This window comes from Ostrinia nubilalis (genome assembly GCF_963855985.1).
Source record: "Ostrinia nubilalis chromosome W unlocalized genomic scaffold, ilOstNubi1.1 SUPER_W_unloc_4, whole genome shotgun sequence".
Classification (NCBI taxonomy): Eukaryota; Metazoa; Arthropoda; class Insecta; order Lepidoptera; family Crambidae; genus Ostrinia; species Ostrinia nubilalis.
This window is the reverse complement of record NW_026973571.1, coordinates 330,259-354,000: the sequence shown is the minus strand read 5'-3', so window position 1 is coordinate 354,000 and position 23,742 is coordinate 330,259. Positions and strand designations below refer to the sequence as shown.

Genomic DNA, 23,742 nt, shown 5'->3' with positions numbered 1-23,742 from the left:
AGCACCATCCCTCGGGCGCATTTGAAGGCTCCGGGGGCTACTTGCAGAAAGTGGTGCAACCCCTAACTTCCCGGGCTTCCTGGGGGTGAACGACGAGCACCACGACAACGACACCGGCGCCAGCTGCTGGGGACGACCATATCCTGCAAATAGACAATAAGTTATTTAGTGTAGTTATCGTAGTTTATTTTTAATTTAATTTTAAGTAAGACAAGAGTTTGCAAATTTAGTCAACCCTTAGCCTGTTAACAAAAAATTTTTCTTAACTTTGGGGTGACTTATTTTGGAAACGGGACTATATTTTTAAAATATTTCAACGCTCAGATCATTTTTTCGGCCGGTTCTACATACTCTCAAAAATTCAAAATTCTAACTTCAAAATTTAGGGGGGTCATTTTTGGTTTCAAATTACGTAACTTAAAATTAGGGAAAATTTTCTAAATTCTTTATCTTGGCAACTATTAGAAAGATAGAAAGATAGAAAGATAAATTTATTATTACAACGGACATCACACAAATACAGGCAATTACATAGACATGACAGTGGCACATAATAATAAAAGAAGAAAATATAAAAACAAGAGCAAACTGAGCAGTGCCACCCATCCACCAACAAGATGCCCACTGCAACGGGACCCCACTCAGCATATGCCGTGGCCCACGGTGACGAAGGCCACGGCGCTGGTTTTCAGTGTGCCCCATGCCGAGTGAGGGTCACGGACTATTGATAAAATAAATAAAATAGTGAGCTGCATAAAATTGTCTAGATAAACATACATAAATAGTAATATTAGTGCACAGATAAATACAAAAGGCGGGAAATCGGTAAGGATGATAAGACTACGTCTATTAAAAATACTAATGAAAAGAATACTAATAAAAAGATAAAACTGTTTGTATAGGTGTGTGTGTAGTAATGGTGAAGTAATATTGTGTTAATGTGTAATATTCGTAAAGAGTGACATTTTTACGCGTTGTTGAGTGTCTCGACGCCCGCAAAACCGGTTCGTGCAATCGAATGATTGATTGCGCGCGATTCGACAATTTAGTTCATCCCATATTGTTCAGAGCGTTACACGCGCACCTACAAACAAAAAATAAAATAAAAAGTAAATAAATTCCAGCAGTATTGGTCGTCCAAACATATTATAATTCAATTTCAATTAGTGTCAAATATATATAGTTATGATGTCATTAGAAATAAAATAATAATCATGAAACAAGTATTAAAATTTAATATGGTGTTATAATGGTGTTACAAATAGTATGTCCGGATGTATTAGGTTTTCGGCTATTAGTGTAGTTTGCCGAGAGCTACAACTTTGGTATAGAGTCCGTGACTCTACGTAGAGCCGGTAGAGTTTTGGGCGTGAAATTACTAAGGGTTGACTTAGGTTAGGTTTTTTTTTCTCGTGCAGATTTCTTGGAGATGTTATTTTTTTCTCCATTTTATTCTTTTATTTGTATTTTTCTTTATTATTTTTACTATATTTTTCTTTTCTTTCTTTTCTTTAATGATAATTCTTTTCTTATTATATTTCTTTATGATCTTAAAACTAACATGCTAACATTGTCGGCCGTTTGGTGTAGTGGTTCAGAACGGACTACTATGCCGAGAGGTCCCGGGTTCGATTCCCGGCCGGGCAGAAATTGAAATGATGAATTTTAATTTCTGTGACGGGTCTGGGTGTTACTATGTATAATATGTATGTATTTAAAAAAAAAGTATATAAGTAGTGTATCCGTCAAGCTAGCACCCATAACACAAGCATTAAGTTGCTTACTTTGGAGCTAGCTGGCGCTGTGTGAAATTGTCCAAAGATTTATTATTTATGTCCAAAGATTTATAACATGCATTTTACAATCCTTATTAATAGTGCCTATCCATTCTTTTCCAGATTTTCTCATGTGAAATCATTGGCTACTTGCTTAATCTAAGTGCATGCGGGTCTTTAAATGAGTTATTCAGTTTTTATTTATTTTGTTAATAATGAGGCAAAAGCCAATAATTACAATAAAACAATCAAAATACATTACAATAAATCCATCATTTGAACAGGTAAAATTACAATAAAAATATTAAATAATAAAATGAAATAATTAGGTATAATAAATTAAAATTACGTAATAATGGTTGAATTAAAATAAAATAAAATTAAAGTTAAAAATTACAATTGATTTAAATTACAAGATATAAAACGTGGCAATAGCCGATAAAATTAAAACAAATTAAATCAAATTAAAATTAAAACAAATAATGAGGCAATAGCCATAATAACAATACAATATTTCAATTTATAAGCATGTAGGCTACTCATTATATTTATGTAAATGTCAACAACAATAAATAATTAACTTAAACTAAAACCTTAAATAGTAAAATTAAATATAAATAATTAATATTTACATACAAAACATATTTACACTTATTTACACATTAACACATTTACATTTATTATTTACATTTAAATACACATACATAAATAACATTTCATATCCTACAAATATTTACACACGCGTAGTAGCCAACAAGTCGAATTATAGCTTCGCGCATCTATCGCGCGAAGTAGCTATCGCGGCGCGGCACAGTGTACTCGCCGCCTGCGAGTGCCGCTTACTACGTCACCGCGCCCGCCTATTGTTCGAGCCGAGCGTTCGGCGTGGTTCGGCGATCGTGGCCGAGCGTGCGCCGCCGCACCTCAAACTAGTCCGAACCTATGCACGACGCGGAGCGCACGCCGCTCGCTCGCTCACTATACCTACCGGCTGACGCGACTATCACTCGTAACTTTGCGTTATTATTTCTTCCTCGCACTCCTTCTATACAAATAAATTAGCGGTACACTTGGCCGCTAAACTGGTGACCCCGTATCAACACAAAAATTGCAACGATGGAAGAACGTAATGGTGGCGCGTCGAAAGGGCAGCATTCCAGTCAAAGCGATACAAGTGATGTTCATCGCGTTGGTGTAAGGAACATTCCATTCTATCCGGACAAGCCATCGCTATGGTTCTCGACGCTGGAAGGTCAGTTTATTTTGTCTAATATTACGAGCGACACGACAAAGTTTTATCACGCTATTGACATGCTTGATCACCAATACGCTATAGAGGTTGAAGATGTCATTGAGTCACCTCCACAAACTGACAAATACAATAAATTGAAGAGCGAACTGATAAAACGCCTGTCAGCATCAAAAGAGCGCAAGGTAAAACAGCTGTTGGACCACGAACAGCTAGGCGATAGAAAGCCTTCCCAATTTCTGCGGCATCTACAACACTTGGCGGGCCCAAATGTGCCCGAAGACTTCATCCGCACCATCTGGACCAGTAGACTACCTAGCAGCATGCAGACCATCATCGCATCGCAGGCCACTTCATCCCTGGAAAGCGTAGCTGATCTCGCGGATCGTATCCAGGACATCGTGCCAGCATCCCCGTGCGTAGCATCAACCTCAGCAGGACCGTCATCACACCGTCAAACCACTGACGACAAGTTTGACATGATGGCGAAGCAGATTGAGAGGCTGACACAGCAGGTTCATGCGCTTACTACGCATTCCAGCAGATCCAGATCTAATGCCAGGACCAGAGACGGCAAAGGTAATCGCAGTCGTAGCAGATCCCAGGCCAGTTACCGCAAATATCCGATATGCTGGTACCACTCGAAGTTTGGCAGCAAGGCTCATTCATGTGTCAAGCCTTGCCACTTTCAAGCGGAAAACGGACAGGGTGGTCGGTAATGGCGACGGACGATTACCCTAACAGCCACGGTCGCCTATTTGTCACCGATCGGAACACCAAAACCCAATTCCTGATTGACACTGGAAGTGATTTGTGCGTGTTTCCCCGTACGGCATTTAAGGAACGACGAACTAAAACTGATTACGAACTAAGTGCGGCAAACGGAACTGTAATTCATACGTACGGTTATGCAAGCCTTCGGTTAGATTTGGGCTTGCGTCGGGACTTTGTGTGGCGTTTTGTTATAGCTGACGTAAATAAAGCTATCATCGGCGTAGACTTTTTAGCATACTATAACCTTGTAGTAGATATAAGAAATAAGAGACTGATTGATAATGTTACGTCATTAAACACTTCAGCCGTAGCAGCCGATAGACATAGTGACATCTCGTCTGTTAAAGTTTGACAGGTGATTCCACCTATCACGAAATCCTTAGGGAATTTCCAGACTTAATTCGACCTGCTGGCTCACCACGCTACACTAAACACAATACAGTCCACCATATACGCACAACTCCTGGTCCACCTGTGGCTAGTACACCTCGTCGTTTAGCCCCCGATAAATTAAAAATAGCCAAACAAGAGTTCGACATTATGTTACAAGAGGGCACAGCTAGACCATCTGGCAGCCCTTAGTCAGCTCCACTGCATTTGGCTCCCAAAAAAGACGGCTGGCGTCCCTGCGGTGATTACCGTCGATTGAACGCGCGTACGATCCCTGATGGATATCCGGTAAGGCACATTCACGACTTTACACATAATCTTTCAGGTTGCAAAATCTTTTCAACGATAGATCTTGTCAAAGCCTATAACCAGATACCTATCAATAAGGACGACATTCCCAAAACGGCGATCACAACACCTTTCGGCCTCTACGAATTCCCCTATATGACCTTTGGCTTGCGCAACGCAGGCCAAACTTTTCAGCGTTTCGTAGATGAGCTGACACGCGGCATGGACTTCGTTTACCCGTATTTAGATGATTTTTTAATTTCATCCCCTGACCCCTTGTCCCACCAAAACCACCTCAGACAACTTTTCAAAAAAATGTCCGAATCCGGTATTTTAATAAATACGTCAAAGTGCGTTTTTGGCGCCTCAGAGATGACGTTTTTAGGGTACAGGATATCGGCAGACGGCATTAAACCACTCGACACGAAGGTTCAGCCTATTAAAGATTTCCCTAAGCCAGTTACGGTTAAACAGCTTAGGAGGTTCCTCGGCATGATCAATTTTTACAGGAGGTTTATTCCCCGTGCAGCAGAAATCCAGGCACCTCTTAATGCTCTTTTAACTGGCTCAGTAAAAGGCAACCATCCCGTCGAGCTGACAGGAGACGCGCTAAAAGCTTTCCATGATTGCAAAGACAGTCTCAGCAACGCAACACTTTTAGCTTACCCCACCTGTCATGCTAAGTTAGCCGTTACCGCAGATGCGTCAGATGTGGCAGTAAACGCTGTTCTTCAGCAGCGAATTGAAGGCGTCTGGCAGCCATTAGCATTTTATTCATGCAAGTTGAGTCCCGCGCAACGTAAATACTCCCCATACGACCGCGAACTCCTTGCCATTTACCAGGCAATTAAACATTTTCGCCATATGCTGGAAGCGAGAGAATTCACGATCTACACTGATCACAAGCCACTTAGCTTTGCCTTTCATACAAGAAAGTCTAGCTGCTCACCGCGACAGTATCGTCACTTAGATTTTATCTCGCAATTTTCTACGGATATCCAGCACATTTCCGGCAAAGACAACGTTGTCGCGGACACACTTTCGCGTATTGAGGAGATTGAAAGTCCTGTAGATCATGATTCTCTCGCCAAGGCTCAAGACGCGGACAAAAAGCTCAAAACTATAATTACGGTCGGCACATCACTCCGTTTGGAGAAAATGAAAATACCAGGAAGTCGATACGAACTGTTCTGTGACGTCAGTACAACGACTCCCAGGCCATTCATACCAAAAATTATGCGTCGTCAAGTGTTCGATTGTCTACACTCGTTTAGCCACCCCGGTTGTAACGCCACCGCCAAGCTCGTAGCTCAAAGATACGTTTGGCCCGGTATACGTAAAGACTGTAGGGAGTGGGCACGAGCTTGTCTGAACTGCCAACGTGCTAAAGTGAACCGACATGTTTCCACACCAGTAGGTACATTTGAACTGCCACGTGGTAGGTTCAAACATGTTCATATAGATTTGATCGGTCCATTTTCGATATCCAACGGTTACCGATATTGCCTCACAGCAGTCGATCGCTTTTCACGATGGCCTGAGGCGATACCCATAACCGACATTTCGGCTGAAACAGTCGCGAAAGCGTTCATTGAAGTCTGGATCGCACGCTTCGGTTGCCCTACCATCATCATCTCTTCCCCCGCGGACACCGTACGAGAGGGACGTGTGTTGGTGACTGAGATACTTAAATAATAATTAAAATTAAAAGGGAAAAATTTTGAGTGCGAGTGGATTTGAACCCGCGACTTCGGTGTCCGGTCCGCGCGTGGTATAGTTCGGCTACCGAGACAGCAACTCACGGCGGCGAAATTAATCATTGCGTCTGTGAGCCGGTTCTACGCTTCGTGAGTGCTACGACGAGAGTAGTGTGCGAGCTACGAAATTGCTACGGACTGATCAATCGCATTGCTACGAACCCTACCAGTGTGAGTCGTTTGGAGATTTTACATACTGTCCTGTTTTGACACTGCATAATGCCTAAACTATCGACCACAACACAAGGTAAATCATCGTCGAAACAGAAACCAACGATGCCAGACCCGGATATTTCTTCGGCGAAGAATAAGGATGCTACGACAAAAGAAATGCACGCCTCTAAGCGGCTCCGTATGGATGGATCACCTCAGTACGAGACTGAAGTCGATACCACACTAACTACAGACACCTTTTTCGCGTCTCAACAGGAACTCACGCAAATGCTTCGCTCCTGGAAGACGGAACAAGATAAAATTTTATCAAAAATAATGGCGGATATGAGAGATTTAAAAGAAAAATGCAATGAAATAAAACAGTCGAATATTGAAATTGAAAAATCTATGGACTTTATCCACAAAGAAAATGAAATTTTGAAAAATAAAATTGAGAATCTGGAGACGGAAAAAAAAGAAGATCGTGAACGAATTCAAACACTGGAAAAACAACTTGAAGAGACGCAGTTAGGCAGAAGATCATCATCAATAGAAATAAAAAACGTTCCAATGAAGCAGCAAGAAACTACCGAAGACCTGTTTTCGACTGTGAATAAAATCGCAAACACTATAGGAATGAAAATTATGCCTGCCGACGTGCGAGATATGTACAGATTACCGGCTAAACCTGGAAATATAAGATCGATTGTCACTGAATTTAATGCCGTCGGCATGAAGCACGAGTTTTTATCGTTGACACGCAGTTTTAACAAGAAACGAAATGTGGCGGATAAACTGAATACATTGAATACAGGGTTGACAGATGAGAATAAACCAATTTATGTAGATGAACACATTCCCCTCTCCATGAAGAAGCTTATGTATGAAGTTAGACAGTATGCTAAAACAAACAATTTTGAATTTTGTTGGTATTCAAATGGCAAAATTTTACTTCGTAAAACTAAGGATAGTGCTAAAATTATTACCATTAAATCCGAAAAATGCTTTAAAACATTTGAATCACAACAATGACTGTCAATGTTCTATTTGTCTATGGTTTATGGTCGTAAAGCACAATGGTGGTGTATTATTACATTACAAAAATCACCTGATCGGTGTATTTGCTGTGGTTTCGTCTTTATTCATAATGTAAAAAAGGTGACATGTAATGGAAAGTCACTAAGCCTAAAATACAGTGTGAGTCACGTTAAAGTGTACATATGAAAATATATGAAACTAAACCTATTTTTATCGACAAAAAAGAGGTCAAAAATTTTTTGAGATTTTTTTTAAATTTTTTATTCAATTTTTTTTCTTCCAATTACTTATTGTAAAGAAAACGTAATAACTTTTAAACTAAGCGGTATATCCTGATAAAATAAAAACAGTAATAATGCTAAATAACAGGCGATACTAAAAAAATACATAAAATACACAAAAAATGCCACTTTTTGAAAAAAATCTGCTTTTAAATTCGTGTTTTTTTGGTTATTTGATAAATTTCTCCAAAAAATGCCCCTATTACAGGTTGTTTTTATTACTTTTTATTATTTTCTATCGTATTATCTTTGTAAAACCAAAAATCGCATGTCTCTATCCCTATCACAACATTTGCTATGATCGTTTGAACAAAGGCCTGCCACAACATTATTCTCCGCTACAGGTAGAGACAATTTTAATTTTAACTAAAATGCTTATTTTACTTCGAAATCTTTTGTATTTATTTGAAATCTAACTTGTCTTTATCAAAATTACAAATCTAGAGCCATTTTCAGTTTCGTTGTTAACGAAGCTTAGAATGGCGCGCCCGGAGAGGCTTAGTTTTTTTTTTTTTTTTTTTTTTTTATGTGATAGGAGGCAAACGAGCAAACGGATCACCTGATGGTAAGTGATTACCGTCGCCCATAGACACCCGCAGACCCAGGGGCGTTACAGGTGCGTTGCCGGCCTTTAAGGTAAAGATACGTTAGTTCAAACGATCATTGCAAACGTTGTGATAGGGATAGAGACATGCTATTTTTGGTTTTACGAAGGTAATACGATAGAGAATAATAAAAAGTAATAAAAACTACCGGTTATAGGGGCATTTTTTGGAGAAATTTATCAAATAACCAAAAAAACACGAATTTAAAAGCATTTTTTTTTTCAAAAAGTGTAATTTTTTATTATTTGTTGGCATTTTTTGTATGTTTTATGTATTTTTTTAGTATTGCCTGTTATTTAGCATTATTACTGTTTTTATTTTATCAGGATATACCGCTTAGTTTAAAAGTTATTACGTTTTCTTTACAATAAGTAATTGGAAGAAAAAAAATTCTATAAAAAATTAAAAAAAAATCTGAAAAATTTTTTGACCTATTTTTTGTCGATAAAAATAGGTCTAGTTTCATCTATTTTCATATGTACACTTTAACGTGACTCACACTGTATTTATATCTTCTGAACTGTTTGATATATTTTGCATGTATCTTAACAAATTGCTATGTTTTAATTATGTATTGTTTATTGCGTCAAAAAACAGAGATAAATATGGCACAAAACAACAACTATATTTTGTTCCATCAAAATTGTGTAAGGAATCCTTCTTGGAAATTTCCAATATCTAAAAGAATGTTATTCTGCCCCTCTACAAACGCACTGTACATTTATTATTTCATAATGTATAATGAATTTAAAACTATTTATGCACCGGTACCTTGCAATATCTCTGGGGAAACATTAACATACAAAATTCGCGGACACTAATCATTTATTAAATAATATAGACACATTCTACGTATCTGAGACTGTGAAATGCCAACCTGAGAACTGCTCGGACATTTTAAAAGAGCCTGCTTCCTATCTAAAGATTATGCAACAAAACATACGTAGTATAAACAAAAATTTTAATGAAATTAGTATTCTACTAAAACGTTTGAACTTTGAATGCGATGTTGTAGTTCTCTCAGAGTGCTGGCTCTCTTGTGTGGGATCTTTACCTACACTTGGCGGTTATGAAGGTTTTAGCACTACAAATAACTACAACCAAAATGATGGAGTAGTAGTATTTATAAAGAAAGACATGACTTTTGTTATTGAAGAACCGAATCTAGATGAATGTAATTGTTTACTTGTAAAATTGGACCATAAAACAGTAATAATAGCTATTTACCGGCCCTGTGAGTTTAAAAACTTAGGGCCATTTCTGAAATCCTTAAGGAATTTATTCGAAAAATTGAGATAGTATGAAAACATTATTATGGTAGGAGACATAAATATAAATATAATTAACTATGATGAAAATACCTTGGAATATCTTGATATAATTGCTTTTTATGGACTTGCTATGGCGCACAGTCTTCCAACTCGGAAGGATAGCTGTCTTGATCATGTTGCAATACAGACAAGATTCACTACTTATACACTCGTTTTGGAAACATCAGTAACAGATCATGAAGCAGTCTTGTTTTGCTTAAAAACTAAAGTTGCTAATATTATAAATAAAAAACCAGTCCGGAGGATAAATTTAGAAGGAATATTAACAGACTGTAAAAATGAAAACTTACAATATATATACGAAAATAATGACATAAACTATAAAGTCACTTTATTTATTGAAAACCTATCAAACGTAATTTCAAGAAATACTTCAACATATTGTCCTCCCTGCAGGAAAACTACTCTTAAGCCATGGATGACTACTGGCTTTTTAAGGTGCCTACGAAACAGAGATCAAATATACAAGAAGTTAAAACAGCATAAAAATAATGAAACTTTAAGGATCACTTATAAACGTTATAGAAATTACTGTTGTAATCTCATAAGAAAATTAAAAAGACAACACGAAACTCAACTTTTAAACTCTGCAGGTAAAAATAGTAAACAACTATGGAAATCGATTAATGCAATCACAAATCGTCTAAAGTGTAAAGTACCATCTGATGAACTGCTAAAGATATGTGAGGACAGATCGGACTCTATGAATGCTATTAATTTATTCTTCGCCAATATCGGGAAGGAGCTAGCTGCCAAAATTAATATACCTACGTCGCCTTTTTTGGAAAATAGCGAATCACCAAGTTACTCTTTTGTCCTTAATCCCACAAATTGCGAAGAGGTAATTAGTATTATTAAAACACTAAAGGGCGGGTGTTCGGCAGGCTATGATGGAATTACAACAGAAATACTGAAGAGCATTCAGAATGTGATAGCAGCTCACTTTACACATATTGTTAATGTCTGCATTGAGGGGGGAGTTTTTCCGGATGCTTTTAAGAAGGCAATTATTGTTCCTATTTATAAAACGGGAAACAGAGATAGCATAAATAATTATCGTCCAATAGCAATATTAACAACGTTTTCTAAGATCTTTGAAAGGATTGTTAATTCTAGACTATGTTCTTATTTAGAAACTAATAATTTACTAGCAAACTCTCAATACGGTTTTAGAAGAGGCAAATCAACTAGCGATGCAGTACATGAGATAACAGATTTTGTTGTCCGTAAACTGGACGAAGGGAAGCGGTGTCTATCTATATTTTTGGACCTGAGAAAGGCGTTTGATACGGTTTCTATACCAATCCTTGTAAAGAAGCTTGAATCATTAGGAATCCGTGGTCTGCCACTTCTATTACTAAGTGATTACCTAAAAAATAGAACGCCAAGAGTAAGGGTCGGTACTTTATTGAGTGAGGAAATTCCCATAGCATTTGGTGTGCCGCAGGGAAGTGTGTTGGGGCCTACGTTGTTTCTCTGCTATACAGTGTGTCCGGGCTTGTAGTGATCAAACTTTAAGGGCAAAATCTAGGGACAATTTTATCGATAAAAATACTTCAAATTTGGGGCCTGACCCATTTCTCGAAAAATTACATCGATTTAAGTTTTTAATTTTTAGTTTACACCTCTTCTTTAAAAAACAAGTGAAAACGTGGGTAGCTTAACATTAATAGGCAAATATTTTATATCATGCGATAGCCAATAAAATATCTATTAGAAGAAGAAGAAAGCAGACACAAGTTTCATACATTTTATGGGAGTAAGAATGGATTTAATTAGAAAAATACATTACTTTTTTCACTTCTTTTTCAGTTATTTTCCAACACAAGAAAAACCAGGTCGTTAAGGTATGTTTTATTTGCATTGTATTTTTAGTATTTGAGCTATTCTACAAAACGAATGTAAATTTATTAGTCTACGTCTATTAGTTTCGACGTAATTGTTGAACAAAGATACCCCTTCCCAGCGGTTTCCATAGTAATCGGAATAGGTTGTGTGATTCTTTCAGGCAGTGCATTTTCGCATGTCGCGTTGCGCTATGGAAACCGCTGGGAAGGGGTATCTTTGTTCAACAATTACGTCGAAACTAATAGACGTAGACTAATAAATTTACATTCGTTTTGTAGAATAGCTCAAATACTAATAATAAAATGCAAATAAAACATACCTTAACGACCTGGTTTTTCTTGTGTTGGAAAATAACTGAAAAAGAAGTGAAAAAAGTAATGTATTTTTCTAATTCAATCCATTCTTACTCCCATAAAATGTAGGAAATTTGTGTCTGTTTTCTTCTTCTACTAATAAATAATTTTATTGGCTATCGCATGATATAAAATATTTGCCTATTAATGTTAAGCTACCCACGCTTTGACTTGTTTTTTAAAGAAGAGGTGTAAACTAAAAATTAAAAATTTAAATCGATGTAATTTTTCGAGAAATGGGTCAAGTCCCAAATTTGAAGTATTTTCATCGATAAAATTGTTCATAGATTACGTCTTTAAAGTTTGATCACTACATGCCCGGACACACTGTATAAATGAATTATGCAATTTAAAACTTGATAACTGTAAGATTATAGCGTATGCTGATGACACATCTCTCACTTTCTATGGCGATACTTGGGAAGATGTTTACCACAAGGCTCAGGAAGGGTTTAATAGGGTATGTCACTGGCTAGCTTCTAACTCTCTAACACTAAATGCTAGTAAAACGAAATACATACCTTTTTCGATGCGACACTCTCCAGATATTTTTACAAACCTTAAAATAACTGCACATAATTGTATGTATCCTCTACCAGAAAACTGTTCTTGTGAAGATCTACAACGGGTTCAATCTATAACGTATCTTGGTATTGTACTGGATAAGACTCTTACTTTCCAAGAGCACATAATGGGTTTGACACAAAAAGTTAGAAAATTAATTTATATTTTTAAACAACTTAGACATCTCACTTATGGCAAAACCTTAAAGCAGGTCTATTTATCTCTATGTCAATCAATTATGTCATACTGTGTTGCAATCTGGGGGGGAGCGGCAAAAAGTCACCTTTTAAAAATTGAAAGGGCGCAGCGGTTAATTCTAAAAATATGTCTTTTTAAACCAATCTTATACCCAACTTCAACATTGTATGCCGATAGTGAAGTTCTAACTATCCGTCAATTATATATATTAAATACTATACTTATGCAACATAGAGATACTAAATATATACAGGACCAAGAAGCTGCTGTCAGACGAAGATATAGAAAAGTATGCCATACAGAGACTTTTAACTCTTCTTTTGCTGATAGATTCTTTTGCACGCAAGGACCAAAACTGTACGATAAAATTAATGCTTCGTTGAACATTTATCCTAAAAACAAGCACGAATGTAAAGAAATCTTATTTAGATGGTTAAGTAAGTTATCTTACCAAGAGACAGAGGATATCTTTATAAAGAAACTGTAACATTAAAATATGTACATGAATGTCCTACTTATACCTAAGTATTTTTAAGTAAGCCACGGGTATTACTATACCTAAAGACATGTCTGGGGGTGGAGACCTGGTGGTCTGTAACACAAGTATTTTTTACTTACCATAGATCACCAGTCTCCACAAACAAGTTACATATTTTTGGTTATACCTAATCGTAAGCATGTTACATTGTATCTACTTGTTTGTGGTGAGAAATAAATTCCATTTTATTATTATTTATTATTTTTATTATTGTGACAGATCGTGGCAGACAGTTTGAGTCCGCATTATTTACATATCTGTCCCAAAAAATCGGATTTCAGCACCGAAGAACTACAGCGTATCATACAGCCTGTAACGGTCTTGTTGAACGTTTTCATCGCCAGTTGAAAGCAGCCATAGTTTGTCACGCTAAAAGTAACTGGACAGAGTCGTTACCGTTAGTACTTTTAGGTATACGTAGCACACTTAAGGAAGATCTTCAAAGTTCACCAGCTGAACTATTATATGGTGAGCCCCTAAGACTTCCCGGAGACTTTTTCAACACCTACACAGATGGCACGACCGATATGACCGACTTTATAGCAAGACTGAAATCATTTGCTCAAAAACTTAAACCTTGTCCAGCCTCACGTCACAGTTCCGATAAAATATTCGTGTTTAAGGATTTAACCACCTGTAGCCATGTATTTTTACGCGACGACACTGTTAAAGGCACTTTACAGCCCGCATACACAGGCCCATATAAAGTTTTGGACAGAGGTAATAAAACATTTAAATTAGATGTTAAAGGTAAAACGGTGACAGTAACCATAGAAAGACTCAAACCAGCCTATATACTGTCACCTGAAAATAATTTAAATGAGCCGACATCTCTTGCTCAAGATATCATTGCCCATCATACCACCAATGCTAACAATCCGCCAGTAACTAGAACCACACGTTCTGGCCGAAAAGTTAGGTTCCCTGATTATTATCGCCCGTAGTAACGGTCTCTGGGGGGGTATGATGTAGGCTACTCATTATATTTATGTAAATGTCAACAACAATAAATAATTAACTTAAACTAAAACCTTAAATAGTAAAATTAAATATAAATAATTAATATTTACATACAAAACATATTTACACTTATTTACACATTAACACATTTACATTTATTATTTACATTTAAATACACATACATAAATAACATTTCATATCCTACAAATATTTACACACGTGTAGTAGCCAACAAGTCGAATTATAGCTTTGCGCATCTATCGCGCGAAGTAGCTATCGCCAGGCCTGGCTCACTTCGCGCGGTACGTCCGATAATTACCTACAGCGAAGCGCCCCGCCGGCGGGTATTATATCAGTCGAGTGTCACGCGCGCGCCCGTCAGGACGCTGGCGTGCGTTGTAGTAGGTACCTAATTCTATGATCGAAGTATTATTTAAAAATGGACTTAGAGAGAAAGAAATATTGTGCGGCGTTCGGGTGTTTAAATTCGAAAAGAAATCTACCGGATTTATCTTTTTTTTCGCTTCCCAAAGATGCTGAAAGGTATGTTTGCCATGTAGGTAATCAATAATTCTTAGGATAGTATAGGAACCTAACCTACCATGACTACTGCTCAGAATGCGTTCGACGTCCACTGCTGGACAAAGGCCTTTCCCAAGGTTTTCCATAATGAATGCGTACTTACCTACATACGTACCTCATTACGTTATACGTATAAATAGATTAATTATTTTTTCACTAGACAGCAACCCTAACAGCGTAAGAAGAGTTCAGAGGCACGCAATAGAAAGAGACAAAACTTGTAGGTGAATAAAATTGTAGGTACGTAGTGCTGTGCGAGCTGAATTCCACTTTATCGCGTCGTAGCAAGACTCGCATTTATTTAAATCGTCTTGCGGAGTAATCCTTCTGTACCTGTACTATTACTTATTCTGTGCTATCGCGGCGCGGCACAGCGTACTCGCCGCCTGCGAGTGCCGCTTACTACGTCACCGCGCCCGCCTATTGTTCGAGCCGAGCGTTCGGCGATCGTGGCCGAGCGTGCGCCGCCGCACCTCAAACTAGTCCGAACCTATGCACGACGCGGAGCGCACGCCGCTCGCTCGCTCACTATACCTACCGGCTGACGCGACTATCACTCGTAACTTTGCGTTATTATTTCTTCCTCGCACTCCTTCTATACAAATAAATTAGCGGTACACTTGGCCGCTAAAAGCACAACAAAACAGTAAGAGCGCTACGTACAAGTCTATATATTTTTGGCACCATTTGCCTTCGCTGTCTGGCGCATAACGCCTTCCGCGAAGGCCAGAAAATGGGCCCGGCTGGGATCGTCACCGACCAAGAAAGGAAAGCTACCTGGCTCAATCGCCCGTTGAACCCTGTGTTCGCAGTCGTGCCGCCTGGCCGAGAACCTAGGGCACTCGGCCAGGATGTGCTCCACTGTTTCACTGGTTGAGTCGTCGCAGACACAGGTTTCAACCGGCGAGAGCTTAAATCTATGGAGGTAACTCCTCAGACCTCCGTGACCAGTAAATAGTTGTGTTAGGACATTTGTCAAAGCCATCTTGGTGAAAACTCGATGCGCCGCTCTCACGTCGGGGAAGAACATCTTGGTAACAGATCCGGTCTCTGAGGATTCGTACCGGATCTGCCACAGCGCTATAGTGTTGCCCCTAATGGTTCGCTTGGCAAAAGATAGAGGGAAGCGGTCCACGAACGCTCTTGTTTTAAGTTTCAGAGCAGCCTCTTTGGCGAGGGTGTCTGCCCTCTCATTCCCCTGGAGCCCCGCATGCGCCTTGATCCACATGAATTTGATCTCGATTCCCTGCTTTCCAATCTTCGCGATATTCTCCCTCACTTCCGCCGCAATCGGGTTCAGAGCATTTGGGTCTCTCAGTGTCTCCAACGCTGAGCGGGAATCGCTGAGAACGAGGATTCTGCTTGTCCCCAAGCTGCTCGCCATCGTGGTCGCCTTGAGGATAGCCGCCAACTCCGCCTGATACACGGAGCAGTAGCTCTCGAGCCGGATCTTGGCGCTTCTAATCTCGGATCCTGCTTTCCAGCAGGATACTGCGGCTCCGACTTTGCCCTCGATTTTGCTACCGTCCGTGTACACATGCAGCTCATCCTCCGGCAGCCTGTCCACCTCCTCTTGTGTGGAGACTGTTCCAAAGTCTATCGGGAATCTCTCCGCCGGATGTGGCAATTGGATGGGGTGGAGCCTCTCCTGCAATCTTCTCCCGGGGAGATCATCGAGGGGTTTGCCCCGCTTTACCTCGTAGAGTGCCAGCTGTTCGCGTGCTCTGAGATCGAGCGGGATTATTCTTGCCATTAGCGCCACGGAGGTAAGTGAGGCCGTGGAATGCGCCTTTGACAGGAGGATTCCGAATGTCCTGGTTAGGCGATCCAGGCGTCTGCGCGCGTACTTTCTTTCCGCGATCCCGGCCCATGCACTCGCCGCGTAGAGGACCGTAGGCTCCACCACCGAAACGTACAGGGTGCGCAGGATTTCCGGGTTCAAGCCCCACTGGGCCCGCGCCGCCCGACTGATAGCCCTGTAGATGCGGATCGCTCTCGCCGTCACTTCGTCCAGGTGTTGGCCAAAATTTAGGTTGCGATCGATCGTGAGACCAAGAAGACGCACCGTCTCCGTGAGCTCCAACTGGGTACCTAGGAGCTCAAAGCGGGGAGGGTCGAATTTAAGCTTCCTGGTCAGCAACATCGCCTGCGTCTTGGAGGGGGCGAACTTCATCCTGTTCTGGCGGCCCCATTCTGCCACCATCTTCAAGGCCCCGTTGACATCTGCCTCGAGCTCCCCAGTGTTTCCGGCTACGGCGACTATGACGATGTCGTCAGCGAACGCCTGTATGTGCGCTTTGAGGCCCTCAGCTCCCTTTAGGAGGGAATTAAGCTGCACATTCCACAGCAGCGGTCCGCCGATCGAGCCCTGGACGCATCCCTTGGTGGTGGCTTTTGTGACTTTCTGATCGAGGTAGCGGACAGTGACCGTCCTGTCCCTCAGGTAACTGGAGAGCACCCTCATGGTCTGGGCCTCGACCCCCATGTCCAGGAGCCCTCCCAAGACAGCCGGCCACCAGGCGTTGTTGAAAGCCCCTTCTATGTCCAGGGACACCAAGGCCACCATCTTCTTGCTCTTGATCCCGTTCCTTACGATCCCCAGGAGATCGTACAGTGCATCCTCGGTGCTGCGTTGTGGGAGAAATCCGTGTTGCCGGGGGTTCAGCTGGTCGCGACTCATCAGACTCCAAGTGAGCCGCGTAATATGCAGCTTCTCGTACACCTTCCCGAGAATAGGAAGCAGACCTATCGGCCGATACGCTTTCGGTACTGAGTAATCAGGCTTGCCAGGCTTCGGGATGATCTTGATGATGGCCCGCTTCCAAGGCCCAGGAAAGTGCCCGATCTGGCTGCATCGGTTGTAAAGACTCAGCAGCAGGGCTCCGTCCGCACGGTAGGCAGCATCACAGATATCGGAAGTCAGACCGTCGTCCCCAGGGGCCTTCTTTGGGCTCATGCTCTTCAGGACTGCAGCGATCTCGTCCTCCGTGAAAGGTGGCTCAGTGCTCTCCCCCGCGGCCTCCGGGGCTGCCATCTCGGTTGCAACCTGCCTTCTGAGGTCCCTGTGGTAGTCCTCGTCAGCGGAAGGATCGTCGGAAGGGTAGAACGTGTAGGCCAGTAAAAGGGCGGAAGCGGCAGGCGACATCACATCACCGGAGCGTGGGTCCCTGAGGAGTCGCTCATCGCCCAGGCCGGGCTTGGCGGTCTTTTTTATTATGCGGTACGCGCAGCGCCAAACGTCCTCCCCCTCCTGGCGAGTGCAGAAATCCTTCCAGCTCCTGGTGATGGCTCCCTGTATGGCTTCCTTATAGGCTGTTCTAGTCCTCTGGTACTCCTCCAGGATGTAAGGCCTTCGGCGCGGGTTTGCTCTTCTGAGGCGGCGCAGCAGGGTGGCGCTCTGCCTCTTCAGCTGGTCCAGCTCGTCCGACCACCAAGGGCTGGCTCGCGGTCTCCTCGTCAGACTTCTCTCGGGGATGGTCTTCTCCGCGGCGTGGATCACCGCCGCAGTATAGGCCTCCACAACCCTATCGAGCTCCTCTCCTGTATCGGCTGCCGCAATGGTGTTGGTGTTGACCCCTCTCTCTTCCAGGCTCTCTTGAAGAGCTTGGCGGAAAGAGGCCCAATCGGCTTTGGACGTGTTGAAGCGCCAAGTCGTAGAGGGAGTTGGTTCCTCGTCCTGGTTCTTGTCGATGTTAATGGAGAACTTGATAGGTCTGTGGTCCGAAAGGCCCGCGCCGTCGCAGATCACCCACCATCCTCGAACCCGATGCAGAAGCGAAGAGGAGGTCGCGGTCACATCCACGATGCTGGAGCATGTCCGGCCGCCCCGAATCACGAAGAACGTGGGCTCCATTCCTTCATTCGCCACATGCAGGTCGTGCTGGGCGAAGAAATCCGCCACCGCCGCTCCCCTCGCGTCCTCAGCCTCGCATCCCCACCAGGGGCTCGCTGCGTTGACGTCCCCCCCGACGACGAATCCGTCCGCCGTTGTTCTGTCCAGGATCCTAGACAGCTCTGACAAATACCCCGCAATGTCCTCTGAACCCTCGAAGTAAACGCTGATGAGACACAGCTTAAAAGATTCAAGCGCAATGGTCACGGAGGCTATATTCCTAGTGATGCAATCTGGGTTTACTATCAATCTAACATTTGGGTCGGTGACGACCACGGCCGATTTCGCGATTAAAGTGCCGTCCTGCGAATTGTGCTGTATTACTCTGTGCGTCGAGCTGAGGCGTCCAGAGATGCCAACATAGGGCTCCTGTATTAAGACAGCCGTCGCACAGATCTTTACTGCTTCTTCCAGGCATTCCTTGGTGGCTGCAAAGCCTCGGCCAAGGTTTGCCTGGATGATCCTTGAAACGCCCTTAGCAATAGCGCACGGATCTGCGCGCTATGGCGTCCCATTTTTGCCATTGGGGGCAATCTCGGCTATAGGCCGGGTGCGAGGTATTTAACTCACCCGGGGCCTCTGTGCAGCTCAGGCAGACCGGGGGACACTCCCTATTTGGACATGACCTTGTGTCATGCTCCTGAGAGCAGTAGCCGCAAGCCATTCGGGCCTTGCAGTCCTTAGCCTGGTGGCCGTAGGCCAGGCACCTGTAGCACTGGACTACAGGTGACTGGTCCACGGCCAAAACTGTTTGGAAACCCACTCTAACTCGGTTATCGCACAGAGAAGACCAAGTGGCAGTGTCCACTTCCAAGATGACATTAGTCATCTGGGGGGTCCTACCCCTTGTCCTCCTCTGCACTTTAACCACTGCGGACCCATTCGTGCCCAGGAGGCTCTTGTTCTGTTTCTTGACCGCCTCAGCGAGCCTGGCATCATCCAGGTCGCCCGCCACACCGATGAGGCGCACCAAGGGATTCCTCAAGGCTCCCACAGTTGCCGCAAGATCGCCCGCCGACTCTTTTATGGCCCTTTGCACTTTGTGCTGGCTCTCTTCAGTGTCGCAATTTATTGCGACACGTTGGTTCTTGAGGGGGTGGACTCCGCTGATTCCGACTCCAGGCCCACTACATCCACTGTGCTCTTTACGGCCCCCACCACGTCCCGACTCGTGGCCCTCGGGTCCCTAGACTCGACAAAGACCGGGAAGCGAGGTGTCTTCACCATTTCGGCGTAAGACTTCCTGCGCGCCCCGGTACTCCGCCGAGCGGGGTCCCGAGGAGTCCCAGCCGGCCGTGCGAGCGGCTCCGGTGCTAATCCCGCCCCGAAGCGGGCCTCTACTCGCTCTATGGTCTGCCTTATTGGGTCCAGCAGACCTCCGATCCTCTCAGCCGTCTCTCCCACTACGCGCCGGCCGTCGTCGAGTGCGGACGTGCGTGTCGATCGCTCCGCGGCCGCCGCGTGGGTACTGGACCGCGTGGTTCGTGCTTTCCGCGGATTTTCTACGAATTTCGCGTGTTTTCGCAAAGTTTTCCGTGCTCTGTGCTATACGAGTGTATATGTGTACGGCCACAGTGTATTAAAACTGTAATACTTGTGTTTTGGTGCTTACTATTGTGCTAAGGAACTTGGATTGCCATAAGGGAGTACAAGAGTGCGAAAGGACGCGGTGTTTCATTATTATTAGTTTTTGTATTTGTACATTTTTACTGTGTTGTGAAACCTGAACCCCCTTTTCAGGCGTTTTCATATATGTGCTTTTAGGTTAGGACAAACCGCATGCAGACCGCGTGCGGACCACGTGCGGTTTGACGTTTGACAGTGACTTTGACACTTATTTGATACTGACGTTTGCGCCCGGTGTTGCCAGTGTCGATATATAGGCGTGTTCCATTTTGGAATATTTTTCCTAAGTCCGGCATTGCGCGCCCACGGCCCTGGGACTGCGCGTCTTCGCCAGTTAGCCCAAGGGCATATTCTTAACGCGCGGTCAAAATCGTCCGTGCGCGGACGAATCGTCTCCCGGCGACCAACGTGGGAACATTCGTCTACCGTGCGCGGACGAATCGTCTCCCGGCGACCGACTTGGGAACATTCGCCATCTGTTGGGGGTCCACACAGACAGTTAGCCGGTGACCCGTGTTCACTTGCCGAGTTACTCGGCGAACACTTCGGCGAATATTTCGCCGATTTTATTTTAACGTGTGACATACTTTAATTTTGTGTTTGTGTGCGTTTGCTTGCGACCATGTCGAGGCGTGACGAAGACGTCTCGCCATTCGCCCCCCGGCACAGCATCGGCCGCAGCCCGCCGACTACCCCCACCACTACGACCATCCCGGCCGTCAGTGAGAAGCGCTCCCTGCCGTCACCGGACGAGGTACCACCGCAGCGGCAATGCGTGGAGCGCCGCGCCACCGCGCAACGCTCGGTGCCGCCGGTGGGGGGGATACTAACCTCCTCCACCTCCAACTGCCGGCGCTGGCGCGTGAGCTGGGACTCGACATTGTTCTAGTCCAAGAACAATACTCGAGGTCCCAGTTTGTCGTCCAGTCCGGCCCCACCTCCCGAGCGGGAGTCTTCGTCCGCCAGCCAGACTTAGCTGTCGCAGCCCTGCATCATCTATCAACGGAGGACTGCTTCGTGGTGCACGTCCAGGCGCTCAACCTCTACTTGATCTCCGCCTATTTCAAATACGGTGACGAAATTGACCCGCACCTCGAGCATCTGGAGCGGGTACTGGACCAACTGCGAGGGAAGGAGGTACTGATCGGCGTCGACTGCAACGCGCATTCACCACTGTGGCACTGCACCGAGCAACAGTCGAGGGGACGCGGCCGGACTGAGGATCATAGGCGAGCGGCGGTTGAGGATTTTATCCTAGGCCGCAGCCTTGACCTCCATAACACGGAGGGCCAGCCGCCCACCTTCTCCACTGTCAACGGAGAGTCGAATGTTGACATCACCTTGTCTACACGTGGCGTCAAGATACAAGACTGGACAGTCCATGAAGAGGCAAGCACCTCGGACCACCGACTCATCTCCTTTGTGGTCAGGCCACTCAACTACCGAAGATGTACGCAACGCGAGCATAGTGAGCATATTGAGGAGCCTCTGGGGTTTCGGGATCGGGGAGTTAGGTGGGACCGTTTCCGGGACGACATCCATGCGCGCATGGGGGGGCTCACCTTCGACAATCCTGCCCATGTGGTAAGCAGGGATTTCACTAACGTGATTATCCAATCTGCTCAACTAACCCTCGGTCCAAAGAGGAAGACCCGTGACGCAGGATACGAATGGTGGACCAGTGAGCTGGACCAGCTGCGTAGGAGATGTGGCGCTTCACGCCGGAGATGGCAGCGATCGCGAAAGCGAGGCGGTATCGAGGAAGAGTCCACTAGGGACTCCTTCCACATGCATAGGGCACTCTACAGGAGGAGGAAGGAAGAAACGGAGCGCGCGTTTTACCGGAGGCTTGCCGAGTCCGGCAATCAGGACCCTTGGGGCCTGGCCTACCGAGTGGCTAGCGGGAGGACTCGCCCTCCAGCTAACATCGTAAATGGCACCAAGTTTGCCGAAGGACATGCGGGGACGGTTGATGAGGCCATGCACGGCCTTGTGCATGCGCTGTGCCCGGACGATGACCCGTCTAAGGACACAGAGCATCACAAACAGGTGCGGATCTCGGCTGCCATCCTCCCCTCAGGTCCCAACGCCCTTCCTCCTTCTAGAGATTACCTGGGTTTCATAATTAGGCAATTGCCTAACACGGCACCAGGGCTCGACGGGGTCACCGCCAGGATGTTGCGCCAAGTCTGGGCCGCTGCATCAGTGGAATTCTACCTGGTGTATGCCCGCTGTGTAGACGAGGGCGTCTTCCCGGACGTCTGGAAGGACGGTCGTCTCTTGGTCCTGCCAAAGGGCAACGGAAAGCCACTCACTGACCCAAAAGCGTACCGTCCAATTACGCTTCTCTCTGTCCTGGGCAAATTACTTGAACGCGTAATGCTACACTGTGCGCCTCAGATTTCCAACGGGATCTCGGACTGCCAACACGGATTCTCTCGGGGTAAGTCCACGGTCACGGCACTTAACGCCGTTATAGGTGCTGGCAAGACGTCCACAGCGCGCTATGTCCAAGCTGTCTATCTTGACATCTCTGGTGCGTTCGACAACGCGTGGTGGCCCATGATCATGGTCAAGGCCAAAAGAGGAGGCTGCCCGCCGAACATCTACAAGATGCTAGCGGGGTACTTCTCTGGGCGCCGGGTAGGACTGATCACGGGTAGCCGCGTGTTGTGGAAGGCCTCCACCATGGGATGTCCGCAGGGTTCTGTGCTCGGACCAACGTTGTGGAACGTCCTGATGGACGACCTGCTGCGATTGCCGCTGCCTGGGGGAGTCAGCATGGTGGCTTACGCCGACGACGTCACCATATTGATCGAGGCAAACTCGAGGGCTGCCATTGAAGCAGCGGCCGCCGAGACCCTAAGTCTGGTGACCGACTGGGGTGTCCGGAACAGACTGGGCTTTTCCCCTGCCAAGTCATCCACGATGACGATCAGGGGAAAACTCCAGAGACCCCCGGTCATTCGCTTTGAGGGTGCCTCGATCCGATCAGTGAACGCCACAACCGTGCTAGGAGTGGTAATCGACAGCGGTCTCCTGTTTACGATGCATGCGCAAGGGATCGTAGATCGCGCGGCCAAATGCTTCGGGAAGATGTCGCGCGTGTCGGCGTCTTCCTGGGGCATTCGATATCATGGCCTACGTATCTTGTACCAGGGCACTTTCGTTGCAACCCTTACGTATGCATCGGCTTGCTGGCACGAGCGCCTTCGGGTGCAATCCGTATGCGGCACCCTTCTCCGGGGGCAGCGGCCTGCACTGGTGCTACTGACCAAAGCCTATCGGTCGGTCAGCACAGCCGCGCTCCCGGTGCTTGCCGGCGTACTACCCGCGGACCTCGAGGTGATCCGGGCTGGCAGCACGGAGGTGGCACGCCAGACCGCGGCCAGGGACGAGATGAGCAGGCGAAAACGCGAAATTTTGGAGTCGGTTGTGCATACTTGGCAGACCAGGTGGGAGGGAGAGACGAAGGGTCGGGAGCTCTACCAGTTTTTCCCCGACGTGTCTGGGAGACTCAGCATGCGCTGGGTCGAACCA

The 23,742-nt window shown here is 44.9% G+C and overlaps 1 protein-coding gene across 1 annotated transcript; it reads left to right on the top strand.

The window, feature by feature from the left end:
- The first annotated feature begins 2,891 nt into the window (after positions 1-2,891).
- LOC135087405 (uncharacterized) lies at positions 2,892-3,743 on the top strand. Its single transcript, XM_063982174.1, has 2 exons — positions 2,892-3,027; positions 3,112-3,743. Exons 1-2 carry the CDS (start codon positions 2,892-2,894, stop codon positions 3,741-3,743), a joined length of 768 nt encoding a protein of 255 aa, XP_063838244.1.
- Positions 3,744-23,742: the final 19,999 nt, after the last annotated feature.